Here is a 22,442-nt window from a genome sequence, read left to right as displayed (position 1 = left end):
AGGAATGAAGGTAGGAAAGGAGGAAGGTAAGGAAGAAGGAAGGACATTAGGTAGGAAGGAAGGAGGCAAGGTACGAAGGAAAGGCAGGTAGGTAGATAAGAAGGAAGATAGGAAAGAAGGAAGGAAGGAAACCAGGTAGAAAGGAAGACAGGTAGGTAGATTTACAGCGCTTTATAAATAAAGGTTAATAATAATAATAATAATAATAGCTAGGAAGGAAGGTAGATAAGTAGGAAGGAAGGTAGGAAAGTAGGAAGGAAGGTAGGACATTAGGTAGGAAAATAGGTAGGCTGGAGGGAAGGTAGAAAGCAAGGTAGGAAGGCAAGACAGGTAGGTAGGAAGAAAGGGAGATAAGTAGGAAGGATATTAGGTAGGAAAGTAAGAAGGTAGGAAGGAAGACATGCAGGTAGGTAGATAAGTAGGAAGGTAGGTAAAAGGAAGGAAGTCAGACAGGAAGGTAGGTAGGTACATAGGAATGAAGGTAGAAGAAGGAAGGAAGGACATTAGGTAGTAGAAAGGAAGGGTGTTAGGTAGGAAACTAAGAAGGAAGGGAGGCAGGAAATGAGGGCATTAGGTAGGAAGGGAGGCAAATAGAAAGAAAGGTAGGAAACTAGGTAGGAAGGGAGACAGACAGACTGACTGACAAAAAGGTGGGTAGGTAGGTAGGAATGAAGGTAAGTAAGTAGGAAGGAAGGAAGGACATTAGGTAGGAAGGGAGGCAGTTAGTAAAGAAGGAAGGATGGTAGGTAGGAAGGTAGGTTGGACTCTCCCATTTTGGCCCATAAGGATCATGCCCCCGGGGTGATGGTGGTGGAAAGCATAGATAGGTAGACATAGGTGTGAGCAGGTTGTGTTCAGTTCTGGCGGGAGTCCCTGGGTTCACCTACACTACAGAAATGATGCAGTTTGGCACCACGTTAAGTCCTATAGCCCCACCCTGTGGAATCCTAGGATATGTAGTTTTGCCCATCTCAGTCAAAGAGTGCTGCTGGTGCTTCACAAAACTACACACCCCAGTATTCTGTGGGATGGAGCCATGGCACTTCAACTGGTGTCAAGATGCAGTATCTCTACTGTCCAGATCAGTGATTCCCAAATTCTGGCCTTCCAGCTGCTTTGGACTTCAGCTCCCAAAATCCCAGACAAATGGCCAAGATGGCTGAGGCCTCTGGGAGCTGAAGTCCCAAACAGCTGGAGGGCCATAGTTTGCAATTACAGATTTAGATGCGCCCCATGTAACTAGATGACCTTGGCTGAACCTCACTTCCGCTGTTATACATATTCACTCCTTCGCCTGTTTTTACCACGCAGGGTCATGCATGTAAACAGGTGTGGAATGGCTGCCTGATTTGTAGTTTGGACTTTGTTTTCTCTGACTGCATCCACACTGCAGAAATACTCCAGTTGGACATTTTAAATGCACAACTCAGTGCAGTGGATTTCTGGGAATGGTAGTTTTTGTGAGACATTTAGCCTTCCCTATCAAAGAGCTCTGGTGCAACAACAAACTACAATTCCCAGAATTCCATAGCATTAAGCCATAGCAGTTAAAGTGGTGTCAAATTGGATTATTTTTTGCAGTGTGGATGTGGCCTCTGGTACCTTTTTTCACTATGTGGAGGGGTGTCTTTGTGAGGATAACGGAGGAGCATTAAATCAAACAAGTCGTTGGTCACGATCTGTAGTACAGTATCACTTAGTACCTCAGTGAAAAGTTGTATTGATCCAGGCAGCATTCTCTAGGTATTTTAAAATTTTGATTTATAGCTTGACATTTTTCCAGAGCTGGGGCCTGGATATGTTGAAGTGCTACACCTAATAGGGGGATGATGGGAGTTTTAGTCCAACTCATGGAAGATCTTGGTTGTGGAAGAAGGTCTTGCTAGCTGGGATGGGGGTCAGGTTCTAAATTGATGTATTTGCACAGGTATTTTGCCTGTTTGAGAGCCTCTCTAAAAACAGGTTGTGAAAACAGACATTTGGTGAAATGGCTAGTGCATTCTTTGGTGATTTAGGTAGTAAAGTAGATAGTAGAGCTTCACTGTACAGTTTCATCTGATTTGTGGTTGAACTTCATCAGGCCTTGCTGGAGCTATACATTTGAAATGTTTGTAATATGCATCTGATAGGGAAGAACAAGCAAAGGAGTTGTGATATGTGGCAAAGGTTGATGCTCATATAGGAAAACATTTACGGGGTTCAGGAATGGCTGATTCTCCAGTTGTAAGTTAACAGCCACCCAAAAGCTGTGTGGAAAGAAAGTATCATGGCTGGACTGTTGTCTGTTCTCCTGTTCAGACACTGAACACAAGATTGCACTTTGTATTTCAGTTACCTTTTATGGACATTAAGCCATACATATATTTTGTTCATGTTAAGTCCCAGAGGCTTAATCAGTCTAAAATATAACTGCAATCCAGAAGACATCCTAGGGTTTTATTTCTGGAACTGGAATGAGACACAGTGCAGTTGGTCATCCCTGTGATTCTTGTTTCAAAGAGAAGGAAGTGGAGGGATCTTGGATGGAAGCTTATAACACAAATTGACTAACAATAATTGTTTGTCCAAGGATAGCAGAAACTATACATTCAAGGATTTTTTTTAACATATCAGTCCTCAAGGACCAGATGTTCTTTAGTTTTTAAGGGTACAATTTTGGATGATGGATCAGTATTGAAAATATTAGGGGCATTATGTGTGCTCAAGTGTTGTCAAGTGTTCTCAGATGTAAAAATCACCACTACATTGCTAATATGGAAGGATATATTCATGAACAAAGCAAAATCTGGAGAGCATCGGTGAGCAGTAGCTGTATCTGCTTTTGCTCACTTTTGCAATTCAGTATTGAAAAGCTGTGGGTCTCTATTTGGTTGTTCAGATCTCTTCTCTTATTTTCTTCTACCTTGTTATACACTGGAGTGGGAAAACCCAACACTGCATTACGACAGCTGCCACTCTTGGCGTGCATGCATTATTGTTGTTGATATTAACATTATTATCATATTTATATCCCACCCCCACCCCCTGCCAAATTGGGACTAAGAATGGCTTATAATTTAAAAGAACAGTACAATTAAAAAGAGTTATGTGCCTCTATCTCTTCTCACTATAATAAGACCCGGGGGGGGGGGAGCACAGCTGTAACAATAATTAAGTAGCTGCAGTTGTAGAAAAGCACCACTACTTTATAGTGTCTACTTTAACAACAAAACAAACAGGCCATCTACACCTTCAGGGTACTTTTCTTTTTGAGTTAACCAGGGAAATGCATAGTTGTGTTTGGCACATAATATGTTTTTTCTAGATTTAACAGTCAAACTATTAAATGACAAAGAGACATAAAAAACATACAACAGTGTGCTGCTTGCCTTAGAAGAGTAGCAGAATTCAGCAGCATCAGGTATTGGTACAGGTTCCTTTTGCTATGTTAACTAATCTTTTTTTTGGGGGGGGCAGTTACTACAGGCCATAGATCAGTGACAAATCGCAATACTGCACCTTTATGCTGCATTGTACTGGACTAGATAGTAGAATCTGTGTAAATAAATATAACTTCCTGGTGCATTAGAATGAAGTAGCATGAAAACAGCTTGTTTCTATTTATGGTTACCTGTACTTGGAAATAAGTCTTGCTGTATATCAGACTAAATATAAGCCTGAAGCATATTTGACCACTCCAGATGGCAAATAAATCTTAAACATATGACATACAGAAATATTTTAAATCTTGGTATGACATCCTTTCTCTCCACATAGCAACATAAGCCTAATCACTGCTTACTGTAGGATGAGGTGGTTGAATTGTATCACCTCAGGTGTGTGTGCCATACCTTCTAGTAAGAGGTTTTAAACCAAGCCTGCTTCTTCATGGAGTCTGGTCAGTCATTCTCATTCTCACCTTGTTATGCTGCAAGTTTAGACCATGCTATTTGGGTGTTGTTGTTTTTTACAGTCATGGTTTACAAAAACATTACCTTGACATCATTTCAGTATTATGAACTTTTGATTCCAAACATGTTTTAGTGACTTTTTGTTGTATGTATGATTTCTCTCTGTCTTAGAAATGGACAGTAATGAAACCACACTTCTAATATAATTTTTAAAAAAACATATAATCAGTACAGAATAGCTAGTATGAAAATATTATTCTAAACAGTCTTTCCCCTGTTTTCTTGTAAATAGGTTGGAGATATCCCTAGGGTTGCTATCCTTGCAGACTGGGCAAACAATTTCAGTGTTACTACTAGTGTTGATATTGCAGTGCTCTCTGGGGTCTTTCATCATATTTAGTCTCAATTGAACTTGTTGACTTGGTTTGATAGTCACAATTTGTTTTTAGGAATATAGTCTGTAGTGCTTTACCTCTGACACTGTCCCCTTTACACACGTTTATCTTAGACGTGAAATTCTTGTTATAGGAAATAAAAAATTTGGTTATTTATAAACATTAAGAAAAGTGTTGATTAAGCTTGTTAAATACCCTGGGATTTTGTTGCTATAATTTTTTTTTACACAGGGACAAAGTGAAGGATATGGTTTAAATATAGCTCATATGTAATGCTTACGTTTGTTTTCTGTATGCTATGAAAAATGAGGCATATGTATGGAAAATCTCTTGGTTAAAAAAAGGAAGAGACAAGATTAAAAGGACTCTAAGCTCAAAATAAAATAAAAGGCAAGACCACGAACTAATACAGTACTATTAAAAGAAGAAATATGCTCACTGCATTCATTCGTCACCTTCAAGATTACAAAGATGTCTGTTTATTATAGGGATTGTAAGCATGAAGGCAGGGAACCGTCTAATTAAATGATTTTATGTACAGTGCTGTGTAAATTTACAGTGCTATATAAATAAAGCTTAATAATAATAATAATAATAAATAAGATTTTTGAATGAATTACCATAAGATTGAAACAGAAAACTCTTTGGTCCTAAAAAAGCAAAATGCTGTAACAGTATGAACATACTCATTTTAAAAGTACTTTTCTGTACCTCAAAAAATAAATTAAAGGATTTCTGTATATTACTTCAGAGGTTGTGTCTAGTTCCCTGACAGTTTGGTTTATATTTTCTTCTCATATTTTTCATCTTTTCACGTTTTCAGTTTAATTTAGAATCGCTTATGTAGTTCATGTTTTCGTTTCTGCCTACATTATGTTCATGACCCGTTATGTTCACGACCTGGAGGATATCAGCATAAGAAAAGTTTCATGTCTGCATAATCTGTGTAATAGATAGTAAGTTAAGTGTTAACATCACTCTTCATGTTATCTCAGAAATAGAGTGAAAGTTTATGTACATCTAACTTCTAATGTAATTTTGATTTCAGTTCTGATTTCAATTTGAAACATTTCACTGAAAACTTTGGATATTTCGATACATAGGTCTTCTATCACTTCAAGTTAAAATTGATTCTTCATCTGTATTATCATTTCCCCCTTAGCTCATTTTCTGTGAAAAAATGAAATGGAAGAAAAGCATGGGAAAGTACAGGTGATTCCAAAGGGAAAACCACAGTGTGTTCTCCCCTCCCCAGTTCAAGTCAGTGCAATTTCATGATAAATATCTAGATGCACCTTTAGGACACAGCAGGTTTTATTCTCAGACCATGAACTTTAGCTGTTTCCTGGTGATTAATTAACAATAATAAAAAAATCTTGAAATTTTAAATTTTCCCTTTTAAGAATACAACGTACCTATTAAAACATAAAGCCTCCCTGGAAGTAACTGCCTTTCCACCTCTTGATATGGTTAAGGAAGCAGAATTAAAATAGTGCAAAGTTAATTTTTAATTTAAAAGAACACTCAGTCTACCCAAGATTCCTATTGCTTTCAAGCAATCTCAATTTCCTTGAATGTTGCTTGATCTAAATGCATTATTGTATTCCTGTGGACACAAACTCAGATCTGTCTGCTGCTAGACAAATAGACCAGGGAAAAAGTTAGCATGAAAAGTGGAGAAGCCTAGATGGCAGAAAAAGGCATTTTTCTTATATAATTTACTTGTAAGTCCCAAACAGACTGGCAGTAAGCACCAGGTTGCTGGTGGCATAGAGCATGGCATTTAGACGACACATGCCTGATACCACCCCCAAGTTGGCATCATGGTGCCCACCCAACCAGACGGTGGGCAGCATTGTGATGCTCCAGTGGCATGGCCTCTTTTTGAGCTGGCAAATAGCTGGATCGGGGCTGCAAAGTGCGGTTGCTCTGGCCCTGATCTGGAACTCAAAGGGGCAGCATCAGGCCACCCCTTTAGGGCCATCTCTTTTGGCCCGTAGTCTCACAATAATCTAAGAGCTTTACTGAATCCAGCCAAAATGCTGTCCAGTTGACTTCCTGTTCACACAGTAACCAGGTAGTTGTTTGTGGGATGCCTGCTAGGAGGACATGAATTCACCCTTGTCTTGTGTTCCTCAGCAGTTGATATACCTCAGATGGTGAAGTCCACGTCCATTGGCCCGCTCTAGGTTTTCCCTGATGCTTCTAAAAGGTTACATCTTACATCCAGAAAACATATTCAGGGGTAGCCATGTAGCAAAGTACAATATTCAAAATCCACAAAACCATGATACTTTTATGGAGCTAACCAAACTGTACAGATTGCATGTTCAAAAGGTTTTGAAGCTCTACACACTTCTTCATGTTTTGCTACATGGTCAATATGGCTACCCCTGGATATATTTTCTGGATGTAAGATACCACATCAGGGAAACCAAAGAGAGGGCCAATGGATGGGAACTTTACCATTTGAGTTTTCTACCTCCAACAAAAGTAAAACATTTTTCTAAACAAAATGTGGCATGTTTAACAAAACATAATAAAAGTTTCCCAATGAAAAAATTTGGAGGGCTTCTTTAGAAATTCAGTGCTCTCTGCCTAACAAAGTCGTTTGTATCTTCACAAAAGACAGAGGCAACTTGGATCTCAAGAAGAGCATCTCTTTTTGTCTTATTAATGGAACTTAACATTTTATTTCCTGGAGTACCCACATGGCCAGAAGGAGGAGGGGCCTGTCTACATGAATGCCCCTCCAAACCACCTGTACTGAGTGAGAACAGCTAATTCTTACCAAATTGCAGGATTGTGACTAACATTGTCATAATCTCCTGTATGATTTTTGACACCTTTTCATGGTGAAGAAGTCAGTAGAGCTTTGAAACATACAACATGCATTTTGTGCATTTTGGTTGGTCCAATAAAGTTATCGCTGTTTTGTGCATTTTGGATGTTATACTGATTTACCAAAATTCAGCAGCAAATGGATAGCTCCAGTGATCAGTTGGTGAAACAGGGGTGGAATATTCTTAATCAGAAGTGTTTTTAGAGCCTACATGGAGATCATTTTTCTGCACAACTGAGTCATTGCATCCTTTCTTCCTCCCAGTCAAGAAGTGTGGTTTTTTATTTTCTTTTTTAGTGTAGAGAATTGAATGTATAGATGTAGAAGCTATGTGAAGTCTTGTGACAGTGTGTTTTTATATGTATTTGTCTGTGTAAACGTTTGTTTTGTGTTTTTAATAATTAAAAAAAAAAGAAGAAGTGTGGTCTGCAATGATGAGTGGTAGAGCACACATTTTGCATGCAGGAGCTAAGGATCTCAAATTCAGTCTGTGGCATCTTCCATTTAATGATCAGGTATCTAAGAAGCCCATTATTCTGTGCACCCATCTTACCTGCATTGCAAAATTATATATAAGCTGGGGGGGGGGGCAAAGAAACCACATCGGAAAGAACTTCACTTATTATGCAAAGGCATAACTGTATTGGCAGACCATGATTGGGTTAACATTACATGTAAACCGAAATGATAATTTTGAGCTTCCATATATACAGCAGTAAGCCACTACCTTTTCCCTTTGCATCCATGAAACTTATCTTCTGCTAGTGCATCAGTATGGCAAATAGAAGCATTGGATTATGTTTTGTATCATCTGTTTTTCTTAATCTTTAATCCATTTGTACTCCTGAAATACACACCATTATCATCAACTGCTGAATCTGCCAAACAAAAGTTAGATATAAAAACAGCTTTCCAGATAAGTTAGCTTTGTCCTAATAAGGAATATTCTCTCTCTCTCTCTCTCTCTCTGTGTGTGTGTGTGTGTGTGTGTGTGTGTATGAAGCATGCATCTTAGAACCCATTGGGCCTGGTTACCGTTAATTAACTTTGTGATATTATGCATGCCCAAGTCTGTTTATATAGAGTGAAGTAGTAAAATGAGGTACCTTATATAAAATGTTAAAATCAAACTTTGCTTTTTGAATTTTTCCTGCCCAAAGTGCCAGAAGTGGCAGCTTGTGCAAATGAGCTTGGCTGGTTTTACCAGCATGGATAAGAGGATGTTTTGGGGAAGGGGGAAGGGGTGAAGGGTCTGTTTATTTGTCATTTTTTTGTTTTGTATTGTTTTGCAGAGGACTGAATCAATGCGCCAGGAACCTAACATTTGCTCCTTGATCCGGAAAGCCTCTAAGGACTCTTTCACACAGCAAAAAGTGACGGGGAGCATAGCGGGATGCTGCCATCACTGTTTCCTTGAAGTTTATCAGACAATGTCATGTGACATCACTATAATCACATCATTATACTGTGGATAAAGAGTGATTTTAGCACTGCTTTTTGTTCGCAGATAAAAGCAGTGCTAAAATTACTCTTTATTTATGACAGGATTATGGTGATGTTGTCTGATAATCTTCAAGCAATTGCACAATAATGACGGGAGCGTCCTGCTATGCTTGTGTCACTTTTCGCCATGTGAAAGAATCCTATGAAGGAGGGGGAAGGGAGAGGAGGAAGGAGAAGGGAGTATCTCAGGTGGGCTCGTACCATAGCTGGTGTTTTGGGGCACTCCTGCCAACAACAAGTTATTAAAGAAATGGGATTCCAAGCACGCTTCAGTTTCACAGGTTATCCAATGTGCAGGGGAGACTGGCCAACGAAGCAGGAGAGAAATGGAATAAAACTCTTGGATTCCAAAGGATTGTGGTAGATGTTTAGCACTTCCTCTCAAAAGAATGACATGGGGATCAACGGATGTAGTGTCAGTGTCCGCACGTGGGTGTTCAGCTGGTTGAGCCATTGCATGTTGTTGGGAAGCGCCTCTGGCACTGGCTCACAGGTTAAGATGAGCAGCTCCAAAAGGGATCCTCAACCTGGCCTAATCCTCAGTGGGCTTTGCTTCACCTCCTTGCTCCACTCTTCCCTGCACCAGCCCAGTCGGGAGATCTGTAGTGGCACTTTCTCAGTCTCACCTGGCCCAGCTGAAGAAAGCTTACTCAGCTTTATTTCCTTTTGCTATGCCTTGTTGGGAGATGCAGCACACAGTGAGACATCAATCCTGCTTCTGGATCTAATCACGAAGAAGCCCCTCTGATGACCCAAGCGGCAGTTGTGCCACCATATCAAGGGACATCCGAATAGGATTTCCTTTTCTTGCCTACCTTTAAATTAACCCATGGATAATCAGCCTAGGTTTTTTGGATCAATTTTTGACTAAAATTTCTTGACTTATACATAAGTATATACTATGTAGAGAGCTCTTGTAGCACCTTTGAGATTAACTGAAAGAAAGAAATTGACAGCATGAGCTTTTGTAGACTGCAGTCTACTTCCTCAGATGCATTTGGTGGACTGGAAGCCAAGCACAGACATTTATATGCCATTGATTTGTGAAGATGTCAATTCAAATTACAAATCCTTTGTGTAATACTTTGGAAATGAAGTTGCAGGTCCGGTTTTAGCAATGGTCATTTGTGCACAAAGGCATAGGAAACTGCATGGAGATGAACTGGCAGAACCAATTTTGCAATGGGACTAGTCTGTGGTGAGGGGAATAGATGAATGTAGGGTACCCCCATTAGGATGGGGACAGAAAGTGTTGAAGTGTGTGTAGTGAATAAGGAAACCATTGTCTTTGTTCAATCTATTGCTGAGGGACTGTAATTTGTGGATGAATTCCAATTCTGTTGTTCCTCTTTCCAATCTACGTTTGTAGTTCTTTTGTTCAGTGACTGCTGCTCTGAGATCTGAGATGGAATGCCCAGGGAGATTGAAATGTTCTGCCACCTGTTTTTGTGTATTCCCATTCCTAATGTCTGATTTATGTCCATTTATTCTCGGGTGCAGGGACTGGCCTGTTTGCCCAATGCAGAGTGCTGAAGGGCATTGCTGACACAGTTTATAGTACAGTCCTCCCTCCGAATTCACGAGGGATTGTTCTGGACCCTCCTGTGAATTTGGAAATGCACATATATTCAAGCTCCATAGCTTTGAATGGCCACGTGCTCCTGCGTGCAACCATGTGCTCATGTCATCGGCACGTGCACCATTAACTTTAATGGAGGTTGCCCCTCCATGAATAATCAAAGTCCGTAAAAATGGAGGGGCGACTGTGGTTTTACATCTCAGTTAAAAAGGGGCTGTCTTTTTTGGCTGTCGATTATAATCTCAGTAGTCTTGATTTTCCTCTTACTGCTTATGAAATATAAGCACTAAATAAAAAGTAATAGAAATAGTAACTAACTAGAAATTTAATATTTAGAACATTGGTAAAATAAAAACAGGAATGGTAAAACTACAAATCAAAAGCAGCTTTTTCGGTAAATAAGCTTGGCAGAAGTGATAGATACTTTAATAGTTTTTCAAATTTCATTTTAAAAGCTGAGTCAAAGGAAACTTGCTACGTTGCAGAAGCATGGCTTGTCAATAAATTTGATGCCTGGGGACATATTTATACGTACTTGATTCCTAGGTAGGTCATTCCTAGGTAGGTATCCTGTGTTGGGAATTTAGGTCTGGTCAGATGGATAGTTCAAAATGCTGTGCAGGGTGAGAGGTGAAATCAAGAAATGTTCTTTTCAGTATACATTGAAACTTTATTTGTTATATTTAATAAGCTTCAAACACTAAAGAGTGAAGATAATGTCTGAGGTAAGGTTTAAAGATATCTTAATTACTGATAGTATTTATTTTCACTTGCAGATGTGATGCAGATCCGTCAGCCCTTGCTAAATACGTTCTTGCTTTGGTTAAAAAAGATAAAAGTGAAAAAGAACTGAAAGCCCTCTGTGTTGATCAGCTGGATGTGTTTCTTCAAAAGGGTAAGTGCTTGTGGATACAAAGTTTTGTTGAGTTTTGAATTCTGACTTCACTTAAGAGTCACTTGCATTAGATTTTTGAATTACATCTAGTCCTGAACATATATTACATAGGAATATGGAAAATGAACAGCCTTATTGCTGTGTTGAAATTTAGCGAGGACAGTACAATCAGGTACACTCACTGTGTTATAGCAGTCAGTATACACTAAGCATCTATTTTGGAGGCTCTTGATAACCTGGTTTTAGTAACTTAGAAAGTTCCTAGTTAGACAGTTTCTTGTGTACTTCCCACTTTCAGCTCTGCTGAATTGGGCAAAAAGGTTCATATGTGCCTATGTCATGATGGAATAGCTGCTGAGTAATTTTTTTCCTGATTTTCTTTCTTGGAGCTGTACAGGGAATTGTTCTTCCATTGTGAATGGAATGGGGATTATGTTGCTAGCAATGCTCAGAGGAGCTCATTGGCCATAACCCCCCCCCCCCAAATAGATCTAAAGAAGGCTAGTTTATACCTGCAGCCATGAAACTGCAGTGGGCCCTTGGTATCTGCTGGGGTTTGGTTCTGTGGATACCAAAATCTTTGGATGTTCATGTCTCATTGAATACAATGGATAGTAAAGTGGTGCCTTTATATAAAATGACAAAATCAAGTTTTGCTATTTGGAATATGATATAACACAGTTGGCCCTCGGTTTTCATGGGGGATACGTTCCGAACCCCCGCGCACAAAAATGGAGGCTTGTGCTTATTTAAGCCCCATAGGCTTCTTTGGAGTTTGCACACCGGGCATGCGCACCATTGCAAATAGCGGAGGTCGCTCCTCTGTTCATTAGGAGGGTCAACTATTTTCAAGGCATGGATGTTTGACTCTGTGGATGAAGAATCTGTGGATAAAGAGGACTGACCTTAGTTGTAGAAAAGTCAGTAGCCCAGCTTGTATATGGTGCTCAACAATGTCCTTTCCATAATTTTGCAACACTGGAGTGTGTACAATCTAAATTCCTGAGATCAGTTTTTCAGGTCCCAAAATGTGTCTCCAGTGCTATATTGCAGCTGGAGGCAGGTTTTCTAAGCGCAGAGGTTAATGTTTGAATCATCACTCTCAATTAATGGATCAGAATATCCTTTCTTCCTATTGGACTTGCTCCCCTTATCTTGAAGGATGAATTTCAATCTACATGACATCATGTAGTTAGTGCTAAAATTCTAGCTTTGAGCTTCTACTTTTTTTTTTTTTTTGCTAAGTATGCCTAAACATTGTTTCCCTTGACTTGACGTTGTGCTCTTTTCTCAGCTGTTCTTGAAACACAGTATAAGAAAATAGCATATTAGGAGAGACGCTGCTCATGTGATTCTGGTCAAATTGAATCAGTGGAATATGTGTTTCTTCAGTGCTATAGAGATTTACAATTTGATGCATAATACTGGATAATACTGCATAAATATATTGGATACACTGGACAGTTTCAGGTCTTCCTGTTACTTTCTGATATCAATTCTAGCACAACATTCAAGGTGGCCAATTTTGTTCAGCAGTGATTAGCACTAAAGTTTAGTATAACAATGAAGTGCTGGTCCCTTCTAGTTTAGTAGGGCTCCACTGATGTCAGCTAAATGTTTATCTGGAATTGCCTTTTTACTATTTAATATGTAATTTTACTTGTTTTACTTGGTTATGTTATGTTTTACTTTGTTATGTTAAATGTTCAAATATATGTAATTGTATTGTAATTGGCTTTAATATACTGGTCTATGACTGCAATAAAATATTTACTTACATTGGAGAATGCAGTTTATTAGGGTAGTATCCATGCTTTTCATGCTTTTCAAACATGAAATTTTGGAATAGCATTGTCCCAATGATTAAAGAGAGTAGGTGGCACAGAACAGGGGGATAAGTACTGTTTGGCTCCTACTGGTATGAAAGTTATTCTGATACAGTGATGAGTATTAAAAAAATTAAAAAAAATACTTTATTACGGCCAATTGGCCAGCACGATTACAAAATTCCAGTTTAAAACACAACATAGGTTCATGTACAGATTGGAGAGTATAAACAAATGATGGTCTATGAAAAGTAAGGATAAAAAGCAAGGATAGGACTGCACGATCAGGCAAACACACAACAATAAGTAGGCTGCCATCACCTCGCAAACAACTCTATCATATTGTGTAATAGAGCACCACATTCAAGACATATAAGTTCAAAATCACAATCATATCCCCTGTCCAAGCAAGAGTTAAACTACAAAATGCCATTAATCAGATGCAACTGATTGGGGTAACTTCATTAGACTTTAGTCCCCAACTAGATTAGTTTGATGGTATGGTAAAATATGGCCATGCCTCCTCATTTACAAATTTTACCGTTAAATCAAGCCATCTATACAGATTTTGAGATAATATTATAACATATTACATCTGTTTAACAAACTGTTTACGATTTGCAATGGCAGCTGCAAAAAATTGTGCAACTGCTTGCGTTATACCTTCCTTCTGATAGTGATGAGTATTGAACTATGGCTGGGGAGATTCAGATTTTACTTGGACATGAAGCTCACTGGGTGACCTTGGGCCAATCACAATCTTTCATTCTAATCTACATGATGAGGTGTTGTAAGGATAACAATGGGGACAAAAGGATGGGTAAAAATTGATCAAATGTTGGTGGTAGTAGTAGTAGTGGTGGTGGTGGTGGTTTACCTCAGAGTAAAAGCCCCTCAGAAATTTGAATTGATTTCGTGCATGCATTTTTCATCTACTGCAGACTAACAAATGGCCATTTTTCTATTGGCACAAAATGATTAGATTGTTAGTGGCATTAGCCATTACATTATTTTTTTGAAGTGCTAATTTGTGTATCTTTCTCACTGCAATTTAGAGACCCAGATCTTTGTGGAAAAACTTTTTGATGCTGTGAATACAAAAAGCTATCTACCTCCACCAGAGCAGCCATTATCAGGAAACCTGAAATCAGACTTCTTTCAACACCAAGAAAAAGATACGAAAAAGGAAGAGGTAGTAATTCTTTGTGCTTGCTTCTTTGTTCAAGTTTTTCTTGTAATTTGGTTTGTATATTCGATGTGGTGTTTTGCAGTATGTTTAAGGCTGTGATACACACTCGTTAAGGATAGAATTAAAACATAGTGAATCTTAAGAATGTATATCATAGAGATGGGAAGCTTACAAATAGAAATCAGACTCTGGCCAAAAACAGACAGGCAAAAAGTGGTGGCTTTGGGCCATCTTGGGGTGTGGAGTTTATACGATCCACAACCCAAAAGTGGCTGGAAGCTGCACTGAGCCCCTACCAACCTGGAAAAGCTGGCACTAAAAGGAGTGGCAAAAAGCTGCTCCTGCCAGTGGCTGGGTTTTGGACTGCGGCAGCGGCTTGGTTTGGAAGCAGACCCATTCGGTCGCCACAGTCTCAGTGCGATCGGGGCCAGCACAGTCTTAACACGATTCTTTTGGCCCATCTGTTTCAGCCTCTGTGATTCGTATTATTAGAAGTGTGTGCTACAAAGAACTCTTAGTGATGATATATTGATGTAAAAATGTTTTAGAGACTTGCTTTATCTGTTATTTTGGCTAGGAAATTGATATACCATGGCATCTTCTATGTGGGAGAGGTGTGTGAGATATAATGTGTTTGCAAAGGTCATGGTTGGAAAGAGCACAGGTCTGGAATAATTTGTGCAAGCAGGATTAGAAATTATTATTTGTTTCTGGAAGAAAATTTTCTCGGTGTTGTACTCATGCTTGCTTTTAATCTTCCTCTTTTATCAAGGTAATTAAAGAGGAAGAGCGAGAGAAAAAGTTTTCTAGAAGACTAAATCATAGTCCCCCTCAGTCAAGTTCGCGGTACCGAGAACCCAGGTAATTGATAGTGGTTTCAGATTTTTGAATGGCTAACCCTTTTTGTATATAAATGTCCTGACCCTGATTTACATCAATATGTTGGGTGTTAACTTGTTTTTCTGAAAATTTGTCCTTGATACATAACTAGGATGCAAGTGCACAAATAGGCAACTTTCCATGCAGAATATGTATAGAGAGAATGTTTTACTAAATCAAACTCATATTCTTTATTCAGTAGCATCATCCACTCTGTACAGTTGTTTAAAGTGCAGCTTATTGAAAATACAGTGAATAATTCTGTTTTAGAAAGCTGTCAACTTCTTGATTTTTCTTCTCTCACATATCTCACTGATATTTCTGCAATATCAGTGTGACTTGATACATATTAGTATATACTGAGAAGGCATTAGCAAGGAGCTATTTAGGAATTCAGTTATGTTTCTTCTGTGATCCTTTATCATATCAAGGATATGTGGTAAAAGGAAGAGAGAGATACTGTATATACTCATCTATAAGTCTAGAAATTTATGTCAAAAAATTGGCCCAGAAGAACCTGAGTCGACTTATCCATGGGTCAATGTAAGAACTGTACCTTAACTTTCATTTAAAAAAAGAACCATTGCCTGGTGAAAAGCAAGAGTTCCATCTGCCCTGGAATCACAGAACCTCCCCCCCTCCTCTATTTTCTCATCCATCCAGTCTTTGGTATGAGCACAGTTATCCCTGCTGGAATTTTGTAAGTGCTTTGGCATTGTTTTCCTTTGATTCATCTTTTACATCATTTGTTAGATGCCCATAAGTTTTACCCTCGACTTATCCAAGGGTCATATCAAAATCCATAATTTTGGTCCCAAAACTTTCCCTCGACTTATACATGAGATCAACTTATAGTCGAGTATATACGGTATCTTCCAGCACCTGAATGAGCCTATGAGAATTTTGACTAATCTCTCCACTGCTACCAAATGTGTGGGTCTTCTGCTTATCCCACCTCTGCCTCCAGTGTGTGGACTTCTGTCCTTCTGCAGTGGTCACCAGCTGTGGCAATCTCCTAGATGCCCTTGAGTTCCTGTGAAATACTCATATCCTCACTAGACACCACCACCCCTGTATTAACTGTTGCCCTTGTAGACACCATATCTGAACTCAAGCTTTCTAATATGTAGAGTTCTCGAGAGTCAAGTATATAATGTAAAGAATAATAATTTATCAAATATAAATTGAACATAACATGACAGAATTTATTTAATACATCTCAGTCACAATTTTTTCGCCAGCTCTGACCCCGATTCTGACTCCTACACCAAATCAACTAATCCACAAACCACACTACTCTCATCCCTTACCAATTGTCATACACCAGCATTTACGCTTCTGGGAGCAAGGCAGCATATATTCTCTTTTCTCAGTCCTTCCAGAAGATTCTTACCTTATAATATCTACTGTACAGTGCATATGCAAATATACTTCACCTGTATCTAATACATGGAACATTTTCTTCATGAGTCCGAAGCATAACAGAGATCCCCAACTTAGATTAATTTACAATGCTTCTATGCCGGTATGGTAACTTCCTGCTAAATACTGTAATTTAAAGTAGCTTGTGCATCCATGTACAAGTTTTGATGAATGTGTCTATTGATTTTTATATGAATAGTTACATTTTTCTCTTTGATCTAAATTGTAGATTCCAAATTTATTTAGAACATAGAGTATTTTTTCTGTATAACAATCCAAAATATTTAGAAGCAGGGATGAAAGAAAGAAAGAAGAGCGCTCTCGCAAGAGAGAATATGATCGGAATCCTCCACGAAGAGAGTCCTATAGAGACCGTTACAATAGAAGAAGAGGGCGGAGCCGGAGCTACACTAGAAGTCGTAGTAGAAGTTGGAGCAAGGAAAGGTTGCGGGATCGAGACAGGGACAGGAGCAGAAGTCGAACCAGAAGTAGAACAAGGAGTAGAGGTAGTCTTTATGTTGTCTTGCAGTACAGTATTAAAAATCAACACCTCCAAGCTGTGACCTGATACCCTACTGTAGTTGAACACTTTCATTCAGTTAAGATGGAAAAATATGACGATGTTAGTCACACCTACAACATCTTGACAGAATACAGGCCTGTAACTAACTTCATCATATTTTTAAATACTATTTTCCTCCTGTATGATTTTTAACATCTTTGCCTGATGAAGATGCCAGTGGTGCTTTGAAAGCTTGCATCATGTATTTTGTGCACTTTGGTTGGTCCAATAAAGGTATCACTGTTTTGTGGATTTTGGATGCTGTTGTACTTTACTATATGGCCAACAATGCTACCTCAATATGGATGTAAAGATACCACATTTTAGCTGCAACAGGGGAATCCTAAAGAGGGAGGGACTTTACAATTTGAAGTTTCTACCTCCAGCAAAGATAAAACATTTTTTTAAAATTGGGACTACATTTGGCACATTTTAACAAAACAGTACTTAAAATTTTCCTAATGCAAATGCATGGGTTCTTTTGAAAAATTCAATATTCTCTGTTTAACAAAGGGATTTGCAACCTCACAAGAAATGGAGACCTGCTGGATCTAGAGGAAGTACCTTTTTATATTGTTGATGGCATTTTATCTCCTGGACTCCAACATGTTTTGTTCTCAGTAACACATGGCCAGAAGGAGGAGGGTCCTGCTTGCATATCTATCCCTCCATGCCATCTCAATACAGAGCAACACAACAACAAAATCTAGACAAAACACAGGGCTGTGACTAACATCATATTTTTTTTATAAAAAATATCCTGTATGCATTTTTAATACCTATACCTGATGAAGATAGTGGAGATTTGAAAGCTTCCATTGTGTATTTTGTGCATTTTGGTTGCCCCAACAAAGCTTTCACTGTTTTGTGGATTTTGGATGTTATTATACCTTGCTATATGGCCAACACTGCTACCTCTGAATGCATACCAAACTGGTTTGAGATATGTATATTTTAAAGTACAGTAATATTGTGTTTTTAAACATGTTTTTAAAAACATTGTGTTTTTATGCTGGGGGGAGGGTTGGGGATTTTGGAATGTTAATGCATTTCTCTTTTAATTGTATGTTATTTTACTGCTGTAATCCGCTTAGATTCCCTGAGATTAAGCAGAATATAAAATTATTATTATTATTATTATTATTATTATTATTATTATTATTATTTACTTACAAGTAAAATAAATCTTAGTGAACATGTTTTAATCTCATGCAGGTAAATAGCTTTACAGCCATAAACTTGAAATCTCTTGAGATACTGTTTGCCCTTTCATTACTTTTTTTAAACTTTGCACACCACAAGTAGAAGTGAAAGTGCAATACTACATTTATTTGAAATGTCTATCTTGTTTAATTGCCCGTTTAGTCAGTTGCTAAATTCTGAACTTGCAGATTCAATGCTGGATTAAGTCCAGTTAACCACTTGTATTCTAAAGTGTTGCCCTAATGGCATTTCAAATTTAGCCGAAAGGAGATGCCAAGCAATGGCCAGAAAATTGTTAATGCTTCATTAGGATAGGGAATTGGATTAATAGAACACACAGTCCAACTACACTGATGCAGTTGTGGGAGGGAACAAGAGTGGATTTATAATATCTCATTAGTTACAGACTACTGTGTTACATTTCTTTCCTGGGCATGTTTGAGAAAACAATGGCTTGCCAACTCTACTCACCTTCAATAAGTTGATTATATAGATCCACTTCAATCAAGGGAATCATTGTGGTTTAGTGATTTGAGCACTTGGACTATTACCCTGCGGACCAGGCTTCAAATCACTTCTCAGCCTTGGACACCCACTGGATGACCTTGGGCAAGTCACACTCTCTCAGCCTCAGAAGAAGGCAAGGGCAAACTCTCTCTGAACAAATCTTTCCAGCTTGAAGCCACACCACTACAAAAACGTCAGTCAAACTTTGGTTCTGATATCAGAACCTTTTCTGTGAAAAAAACATTTTCCTAGACTTGTCAGCTATTCCAAGTGTAGTGGACGAAGTAGATGTTAAAAAGAGGATCTTTTTGGTAGTGGTCTGGGACCTCCTTTATTTTGTTTTTGTTTTTCTGCCCCATTTCTCCAGCCCTTGAAGGCAAATTTGTATTTTAAAAATGGAATCTGATCTCTCCCCTTTAAAGTGGCAACTTAGTCTGAAATCTTTTATTTCTGCTAGAAGCAAGGTTTTATGCTAAATTTAAGTTTTACTGTTCATTTTTCATTATTTTGTGTCCTTTTCATACTGTATCTTATTTTGGCTTTTCCTCCAAGCCAGACAGAATATTTCAGAGTTATCAAATTATTTTTCCTTGTAGTAAAATAAATAGGGCCTGCTCTTTCCCTGGGTAAAACTGAGAGAAAATAACATCAGGACAGCTTCTTAGGTTTGGCCTAAAGTGGTGTCCCTTGTAAAAAAAACTGTCAGTGACTATCAAGTGATTGTTCCTTGCATAAGAAAATCCTATGAAATTTGTGGGGTCACTCTAATTAAAACAATTAAAATGGTTAACCAGTCTTGTTTTGTTTGAAATTGTCATTACCTATCTTATATGACTGTTGATTATTATACCAGCTGTGGTTGAATTTTAGATTGGTTGGTTGGCCTGCACAGTATTAGACATTTTGCATATAATAATCTTCACATTGTCCCCTTTTCAAACATTTTATTTCAGAGCGGGATCTAGGGAAGCCAAAATATGACTTGGACAGAACAGAGCCGTTAGAAAACAATTATACTCCTGTTTCTTCTGTTACAAACATTTCATCTGGTCACTATCCTGTGCCTACACTAAGTAGCACTATAACAGTAATTGCTCCTGCTCACCATGGAAATAATACTACTGAAAGTTGGTCAGAATTTCATGAAGAACAGCTAGACCACAGTTCCTATGGTAGGCCACCACTGCCAAAGAAACGTTGCAGAGACTATGACGGTAAGTCTAGAAAGGTTAATGCTAATGTTGATGGTGCACATTTTCAAGATTGTTGTTTTCTTAAGACCATTCACTGATCTTATTCATACTGATAAAATGAGAATTCTTGTATTACATCTAGGTAATTATGAAAATAACCACAATACAGTACATATGAAAGTTTTAAATATCCTCATTCAGTGATTTTTTGTCTTTGGTATTTATATATTTTGTTTCATTTTGTTAAAAGTTAAATATAAAAAGTAAAGTAAAGGTAAAATGTTTCTTTTCTTTTTTTGCAATAGAAAGGTTTATCAAATTGTAATATTGTGTCCAGCAAATAAATAAACTTAATGGGAAACTGTTAGTTTGTATTTCTCAGAAGATTTCAGGCTTTGCTAGTAATTCTTTGTTTTTACATTTCAGAAAAGGGTTTCTGTATGAGAGGAGATATGTGTCCTTTCGATCATGGAAGTGACCCTGTGGTTGTAGAAGATGTGAACCTTCCAGGCATACTGCCTTTTCCAGCACAGCCCCCCGTTGTTGAAGGACCACCTCCTCCAGGGCTTCCTCCTCCGCCACCTATTCTTACTCCTCCTCCTGTAAACCTTAGACCTCCGGTTCCACCTCCGGGCCCTCTACCACCTAGCCTTCCACCTGTTACAGGTAAAATGTACATTTTAAAATGAATGAATGAGTGAATGCCTTTATTTCAGTTAAACCATAGGCAGTATAAAAAACAAAACTACAACAATAGCAACAAATTAAATAACAGCAAGAGTAGTACATACACAGTCTATAAACGAACATGTAAAATACATTATAGCAAAGGTTTTGTTAACAGACTCACCACTTCATAATCCAACCCACCCCAATTTTCCATAAGTGTTTGAGCTGGGAGAGAACACCATTACTCGCATTTAAAGCACATGACTTTACAAAATTTTATAGCAGAGAAAATAAACTTTGTAAATTCTTCTGTAATCTTTTGGTCCTCATCTGCCAATAAAAACTTCAGGTACCTTTCAGAGGTCCTACCTGGATGTCTATTTAATAAAAGGGTAATTAATCGTAGTCTGTCATCCTTATAAAATATACAATAAAGAGGAATGTGAGATATGGATTCTGGTTGGCACTCTCCACATGGACAGATTCTAACCTTATGTTCAATTTGATGGAAATGACCCTCTAGCATAGCTAAAGGAATTACATTGAACCAGCCTTTGCTGAATGCCAACCAATATTTGGAGATTGTTAAATTTTCCAAATATTTTGCCCCCTTTGGGTTAAAACACAGTCCCAAACCATTTGGGGAGCAGGTAGAGCATGCGCCAGATGCTTTCTATTGTTTTTTACTTTTAAAATGATAAAATAACTTTTATTTTATGTAGATGACTTCTTAGGTAATTTTTAAGTGATGGAGTTATGTAATATTTTGTGAGATTGATTTCTTAGCCTGTTTTGCTAAAAACAGTCACTATGAATGCAGTGTAGAGTACATTAATCGTACTTGAATTTTATTTATTTCAGTGAAGCTGCAGAACACTTTAAAATCCCCCTGGGCAAATAACAGCAGCATGATGAACTAATGGTTGTATATATTAAGTTTATATACTGTTCCATATTAATTCTTTGAATGGTGTACAACATAGCTTCATATCAGCAGAAACCATAATAAATTATGAAGTAAACAATAATCAAACAAAAAGTTTAAAACCATTTATAGAGGCATAAGACAAGACTGAAATGTTACAGTGCTTGAGATTAAAATGTCATTAAGAGAAAAGGTTGCCAGAATAAAATTGTTTTTAATCTACCATTTAAAATGACATGGGGAAGAAGATAAGCAATCATCCCCAAATAGAGGGAGTTCAGTGTTATGAGGATCTATTTTATAGCAATCTGCTACATCTCAAAATAGATTAAAAATTTCTTACTGTATAAGAGGAAGAAATGTACAAGAAGGTGCTCCTTTAGCTACACAGGGTTCAGAGTATGTAAACACTGAAGGGTAAAACTGGCACATTGAAATGGACCTTGAATTAGTAAAAGGCCAGTATCTATGTTTCAGATGAGTGTTATCAAGGGCCCCTTTGCCTGATTTAGTTAAAATTCTGATGAGTGAATTATGAATTTGTTGATGTTCAGGCAGCAAGCTAGAATCAGTAATAGGAATTGCTGCTGTTCTTTTTAATCCCAATATGCCTCACCTGAAAGAGAACTGTGTTGTAATATTACTCATTAGTGAACTAACGTGGAATTTTTTTTTTAGTATTTATACCCCACTCTTCAGCCAAAAGGCTATTACAGCAGCTTACATTTTTTAAAATTAGACATTTCCCTGCCCTCAGGCTTACAGTCTAAAAAGACAAGACACAAAAGGAGAAGGGAGTTGCAGTGGAGAAGGGGATCAGGTCCAGCAGTTCTTCTCTTCCTCTGATGTCTGGACCACAGCAGATGGACTGGAGGGAGGGCCCTTCTTCTTTTTCAGGCAAGGCCTGGAGTGGCCCTTCCCATCTCTCCCTCTGGATGAAGTTGGATAGAGGGAGGGCCCTTC

General features: G+C 38.1%; 1 protein-coding gene across 2 annotated transcripts in view; it reads left to right on the top strand.

Annotated features, from left to right (window-relative positions):
- RBM26 (RNA binding motif protein 26) overlaps positions 1-22,442 on the top strand; it is a 68,903-nt gene that overhangs the window by 300 nt on the left and 46,161 nt on the right. For both annotated transcript variants that reach the window (XM_042458034.1, XM_042458033.1), the window contains exons 2-7: positions 10,986-11,104; positions 13,986-14,122; positions 14,892-14,980; positions 16,709-16,926; positions 19,646-19,906; positions 20,312-20,551. In XM_042458034.1, the coding sequence (XP_042313968.1) occupies positions 10,986-11,104; positions 13,986-14,122; positions 14,892-14,980; positions 16,709-16,926; positions 19,646-19,906; positions 20,312-20,551 (1,064 nt within the window). The remainder of the gene's footprint in view (positions 1-10,985; positions 11,105-13,985; positions 14,123-14,891; positions 14,981-16,708; positions 16,927-19,645; positions 19,907-20,311; positions 20,552-22,442) is intronic.

The sequence above is a fragment of the Sceloporus undulatus genome, chromosome 3 (assembly GCF_019175285.1).
Source record: "Sceloporus undulatus isolate JIND9_A2432 ecotype Alabama chromosome 3, SceUnd_v1.1, whole genome shotgun sequence".
NCBI classification, from domain to species: Eukaryota; Metazoa; Chordata; class Lepidosauria; order Squamata; family Phrynosomatidae; genus Sceloporus; species Sceloporus undulatus.
The sequence above is the reverse complement of the archived record's forward strand: the minus strand, read 5'-3'. Positions and strand labels throughout refer to the sequence as shown.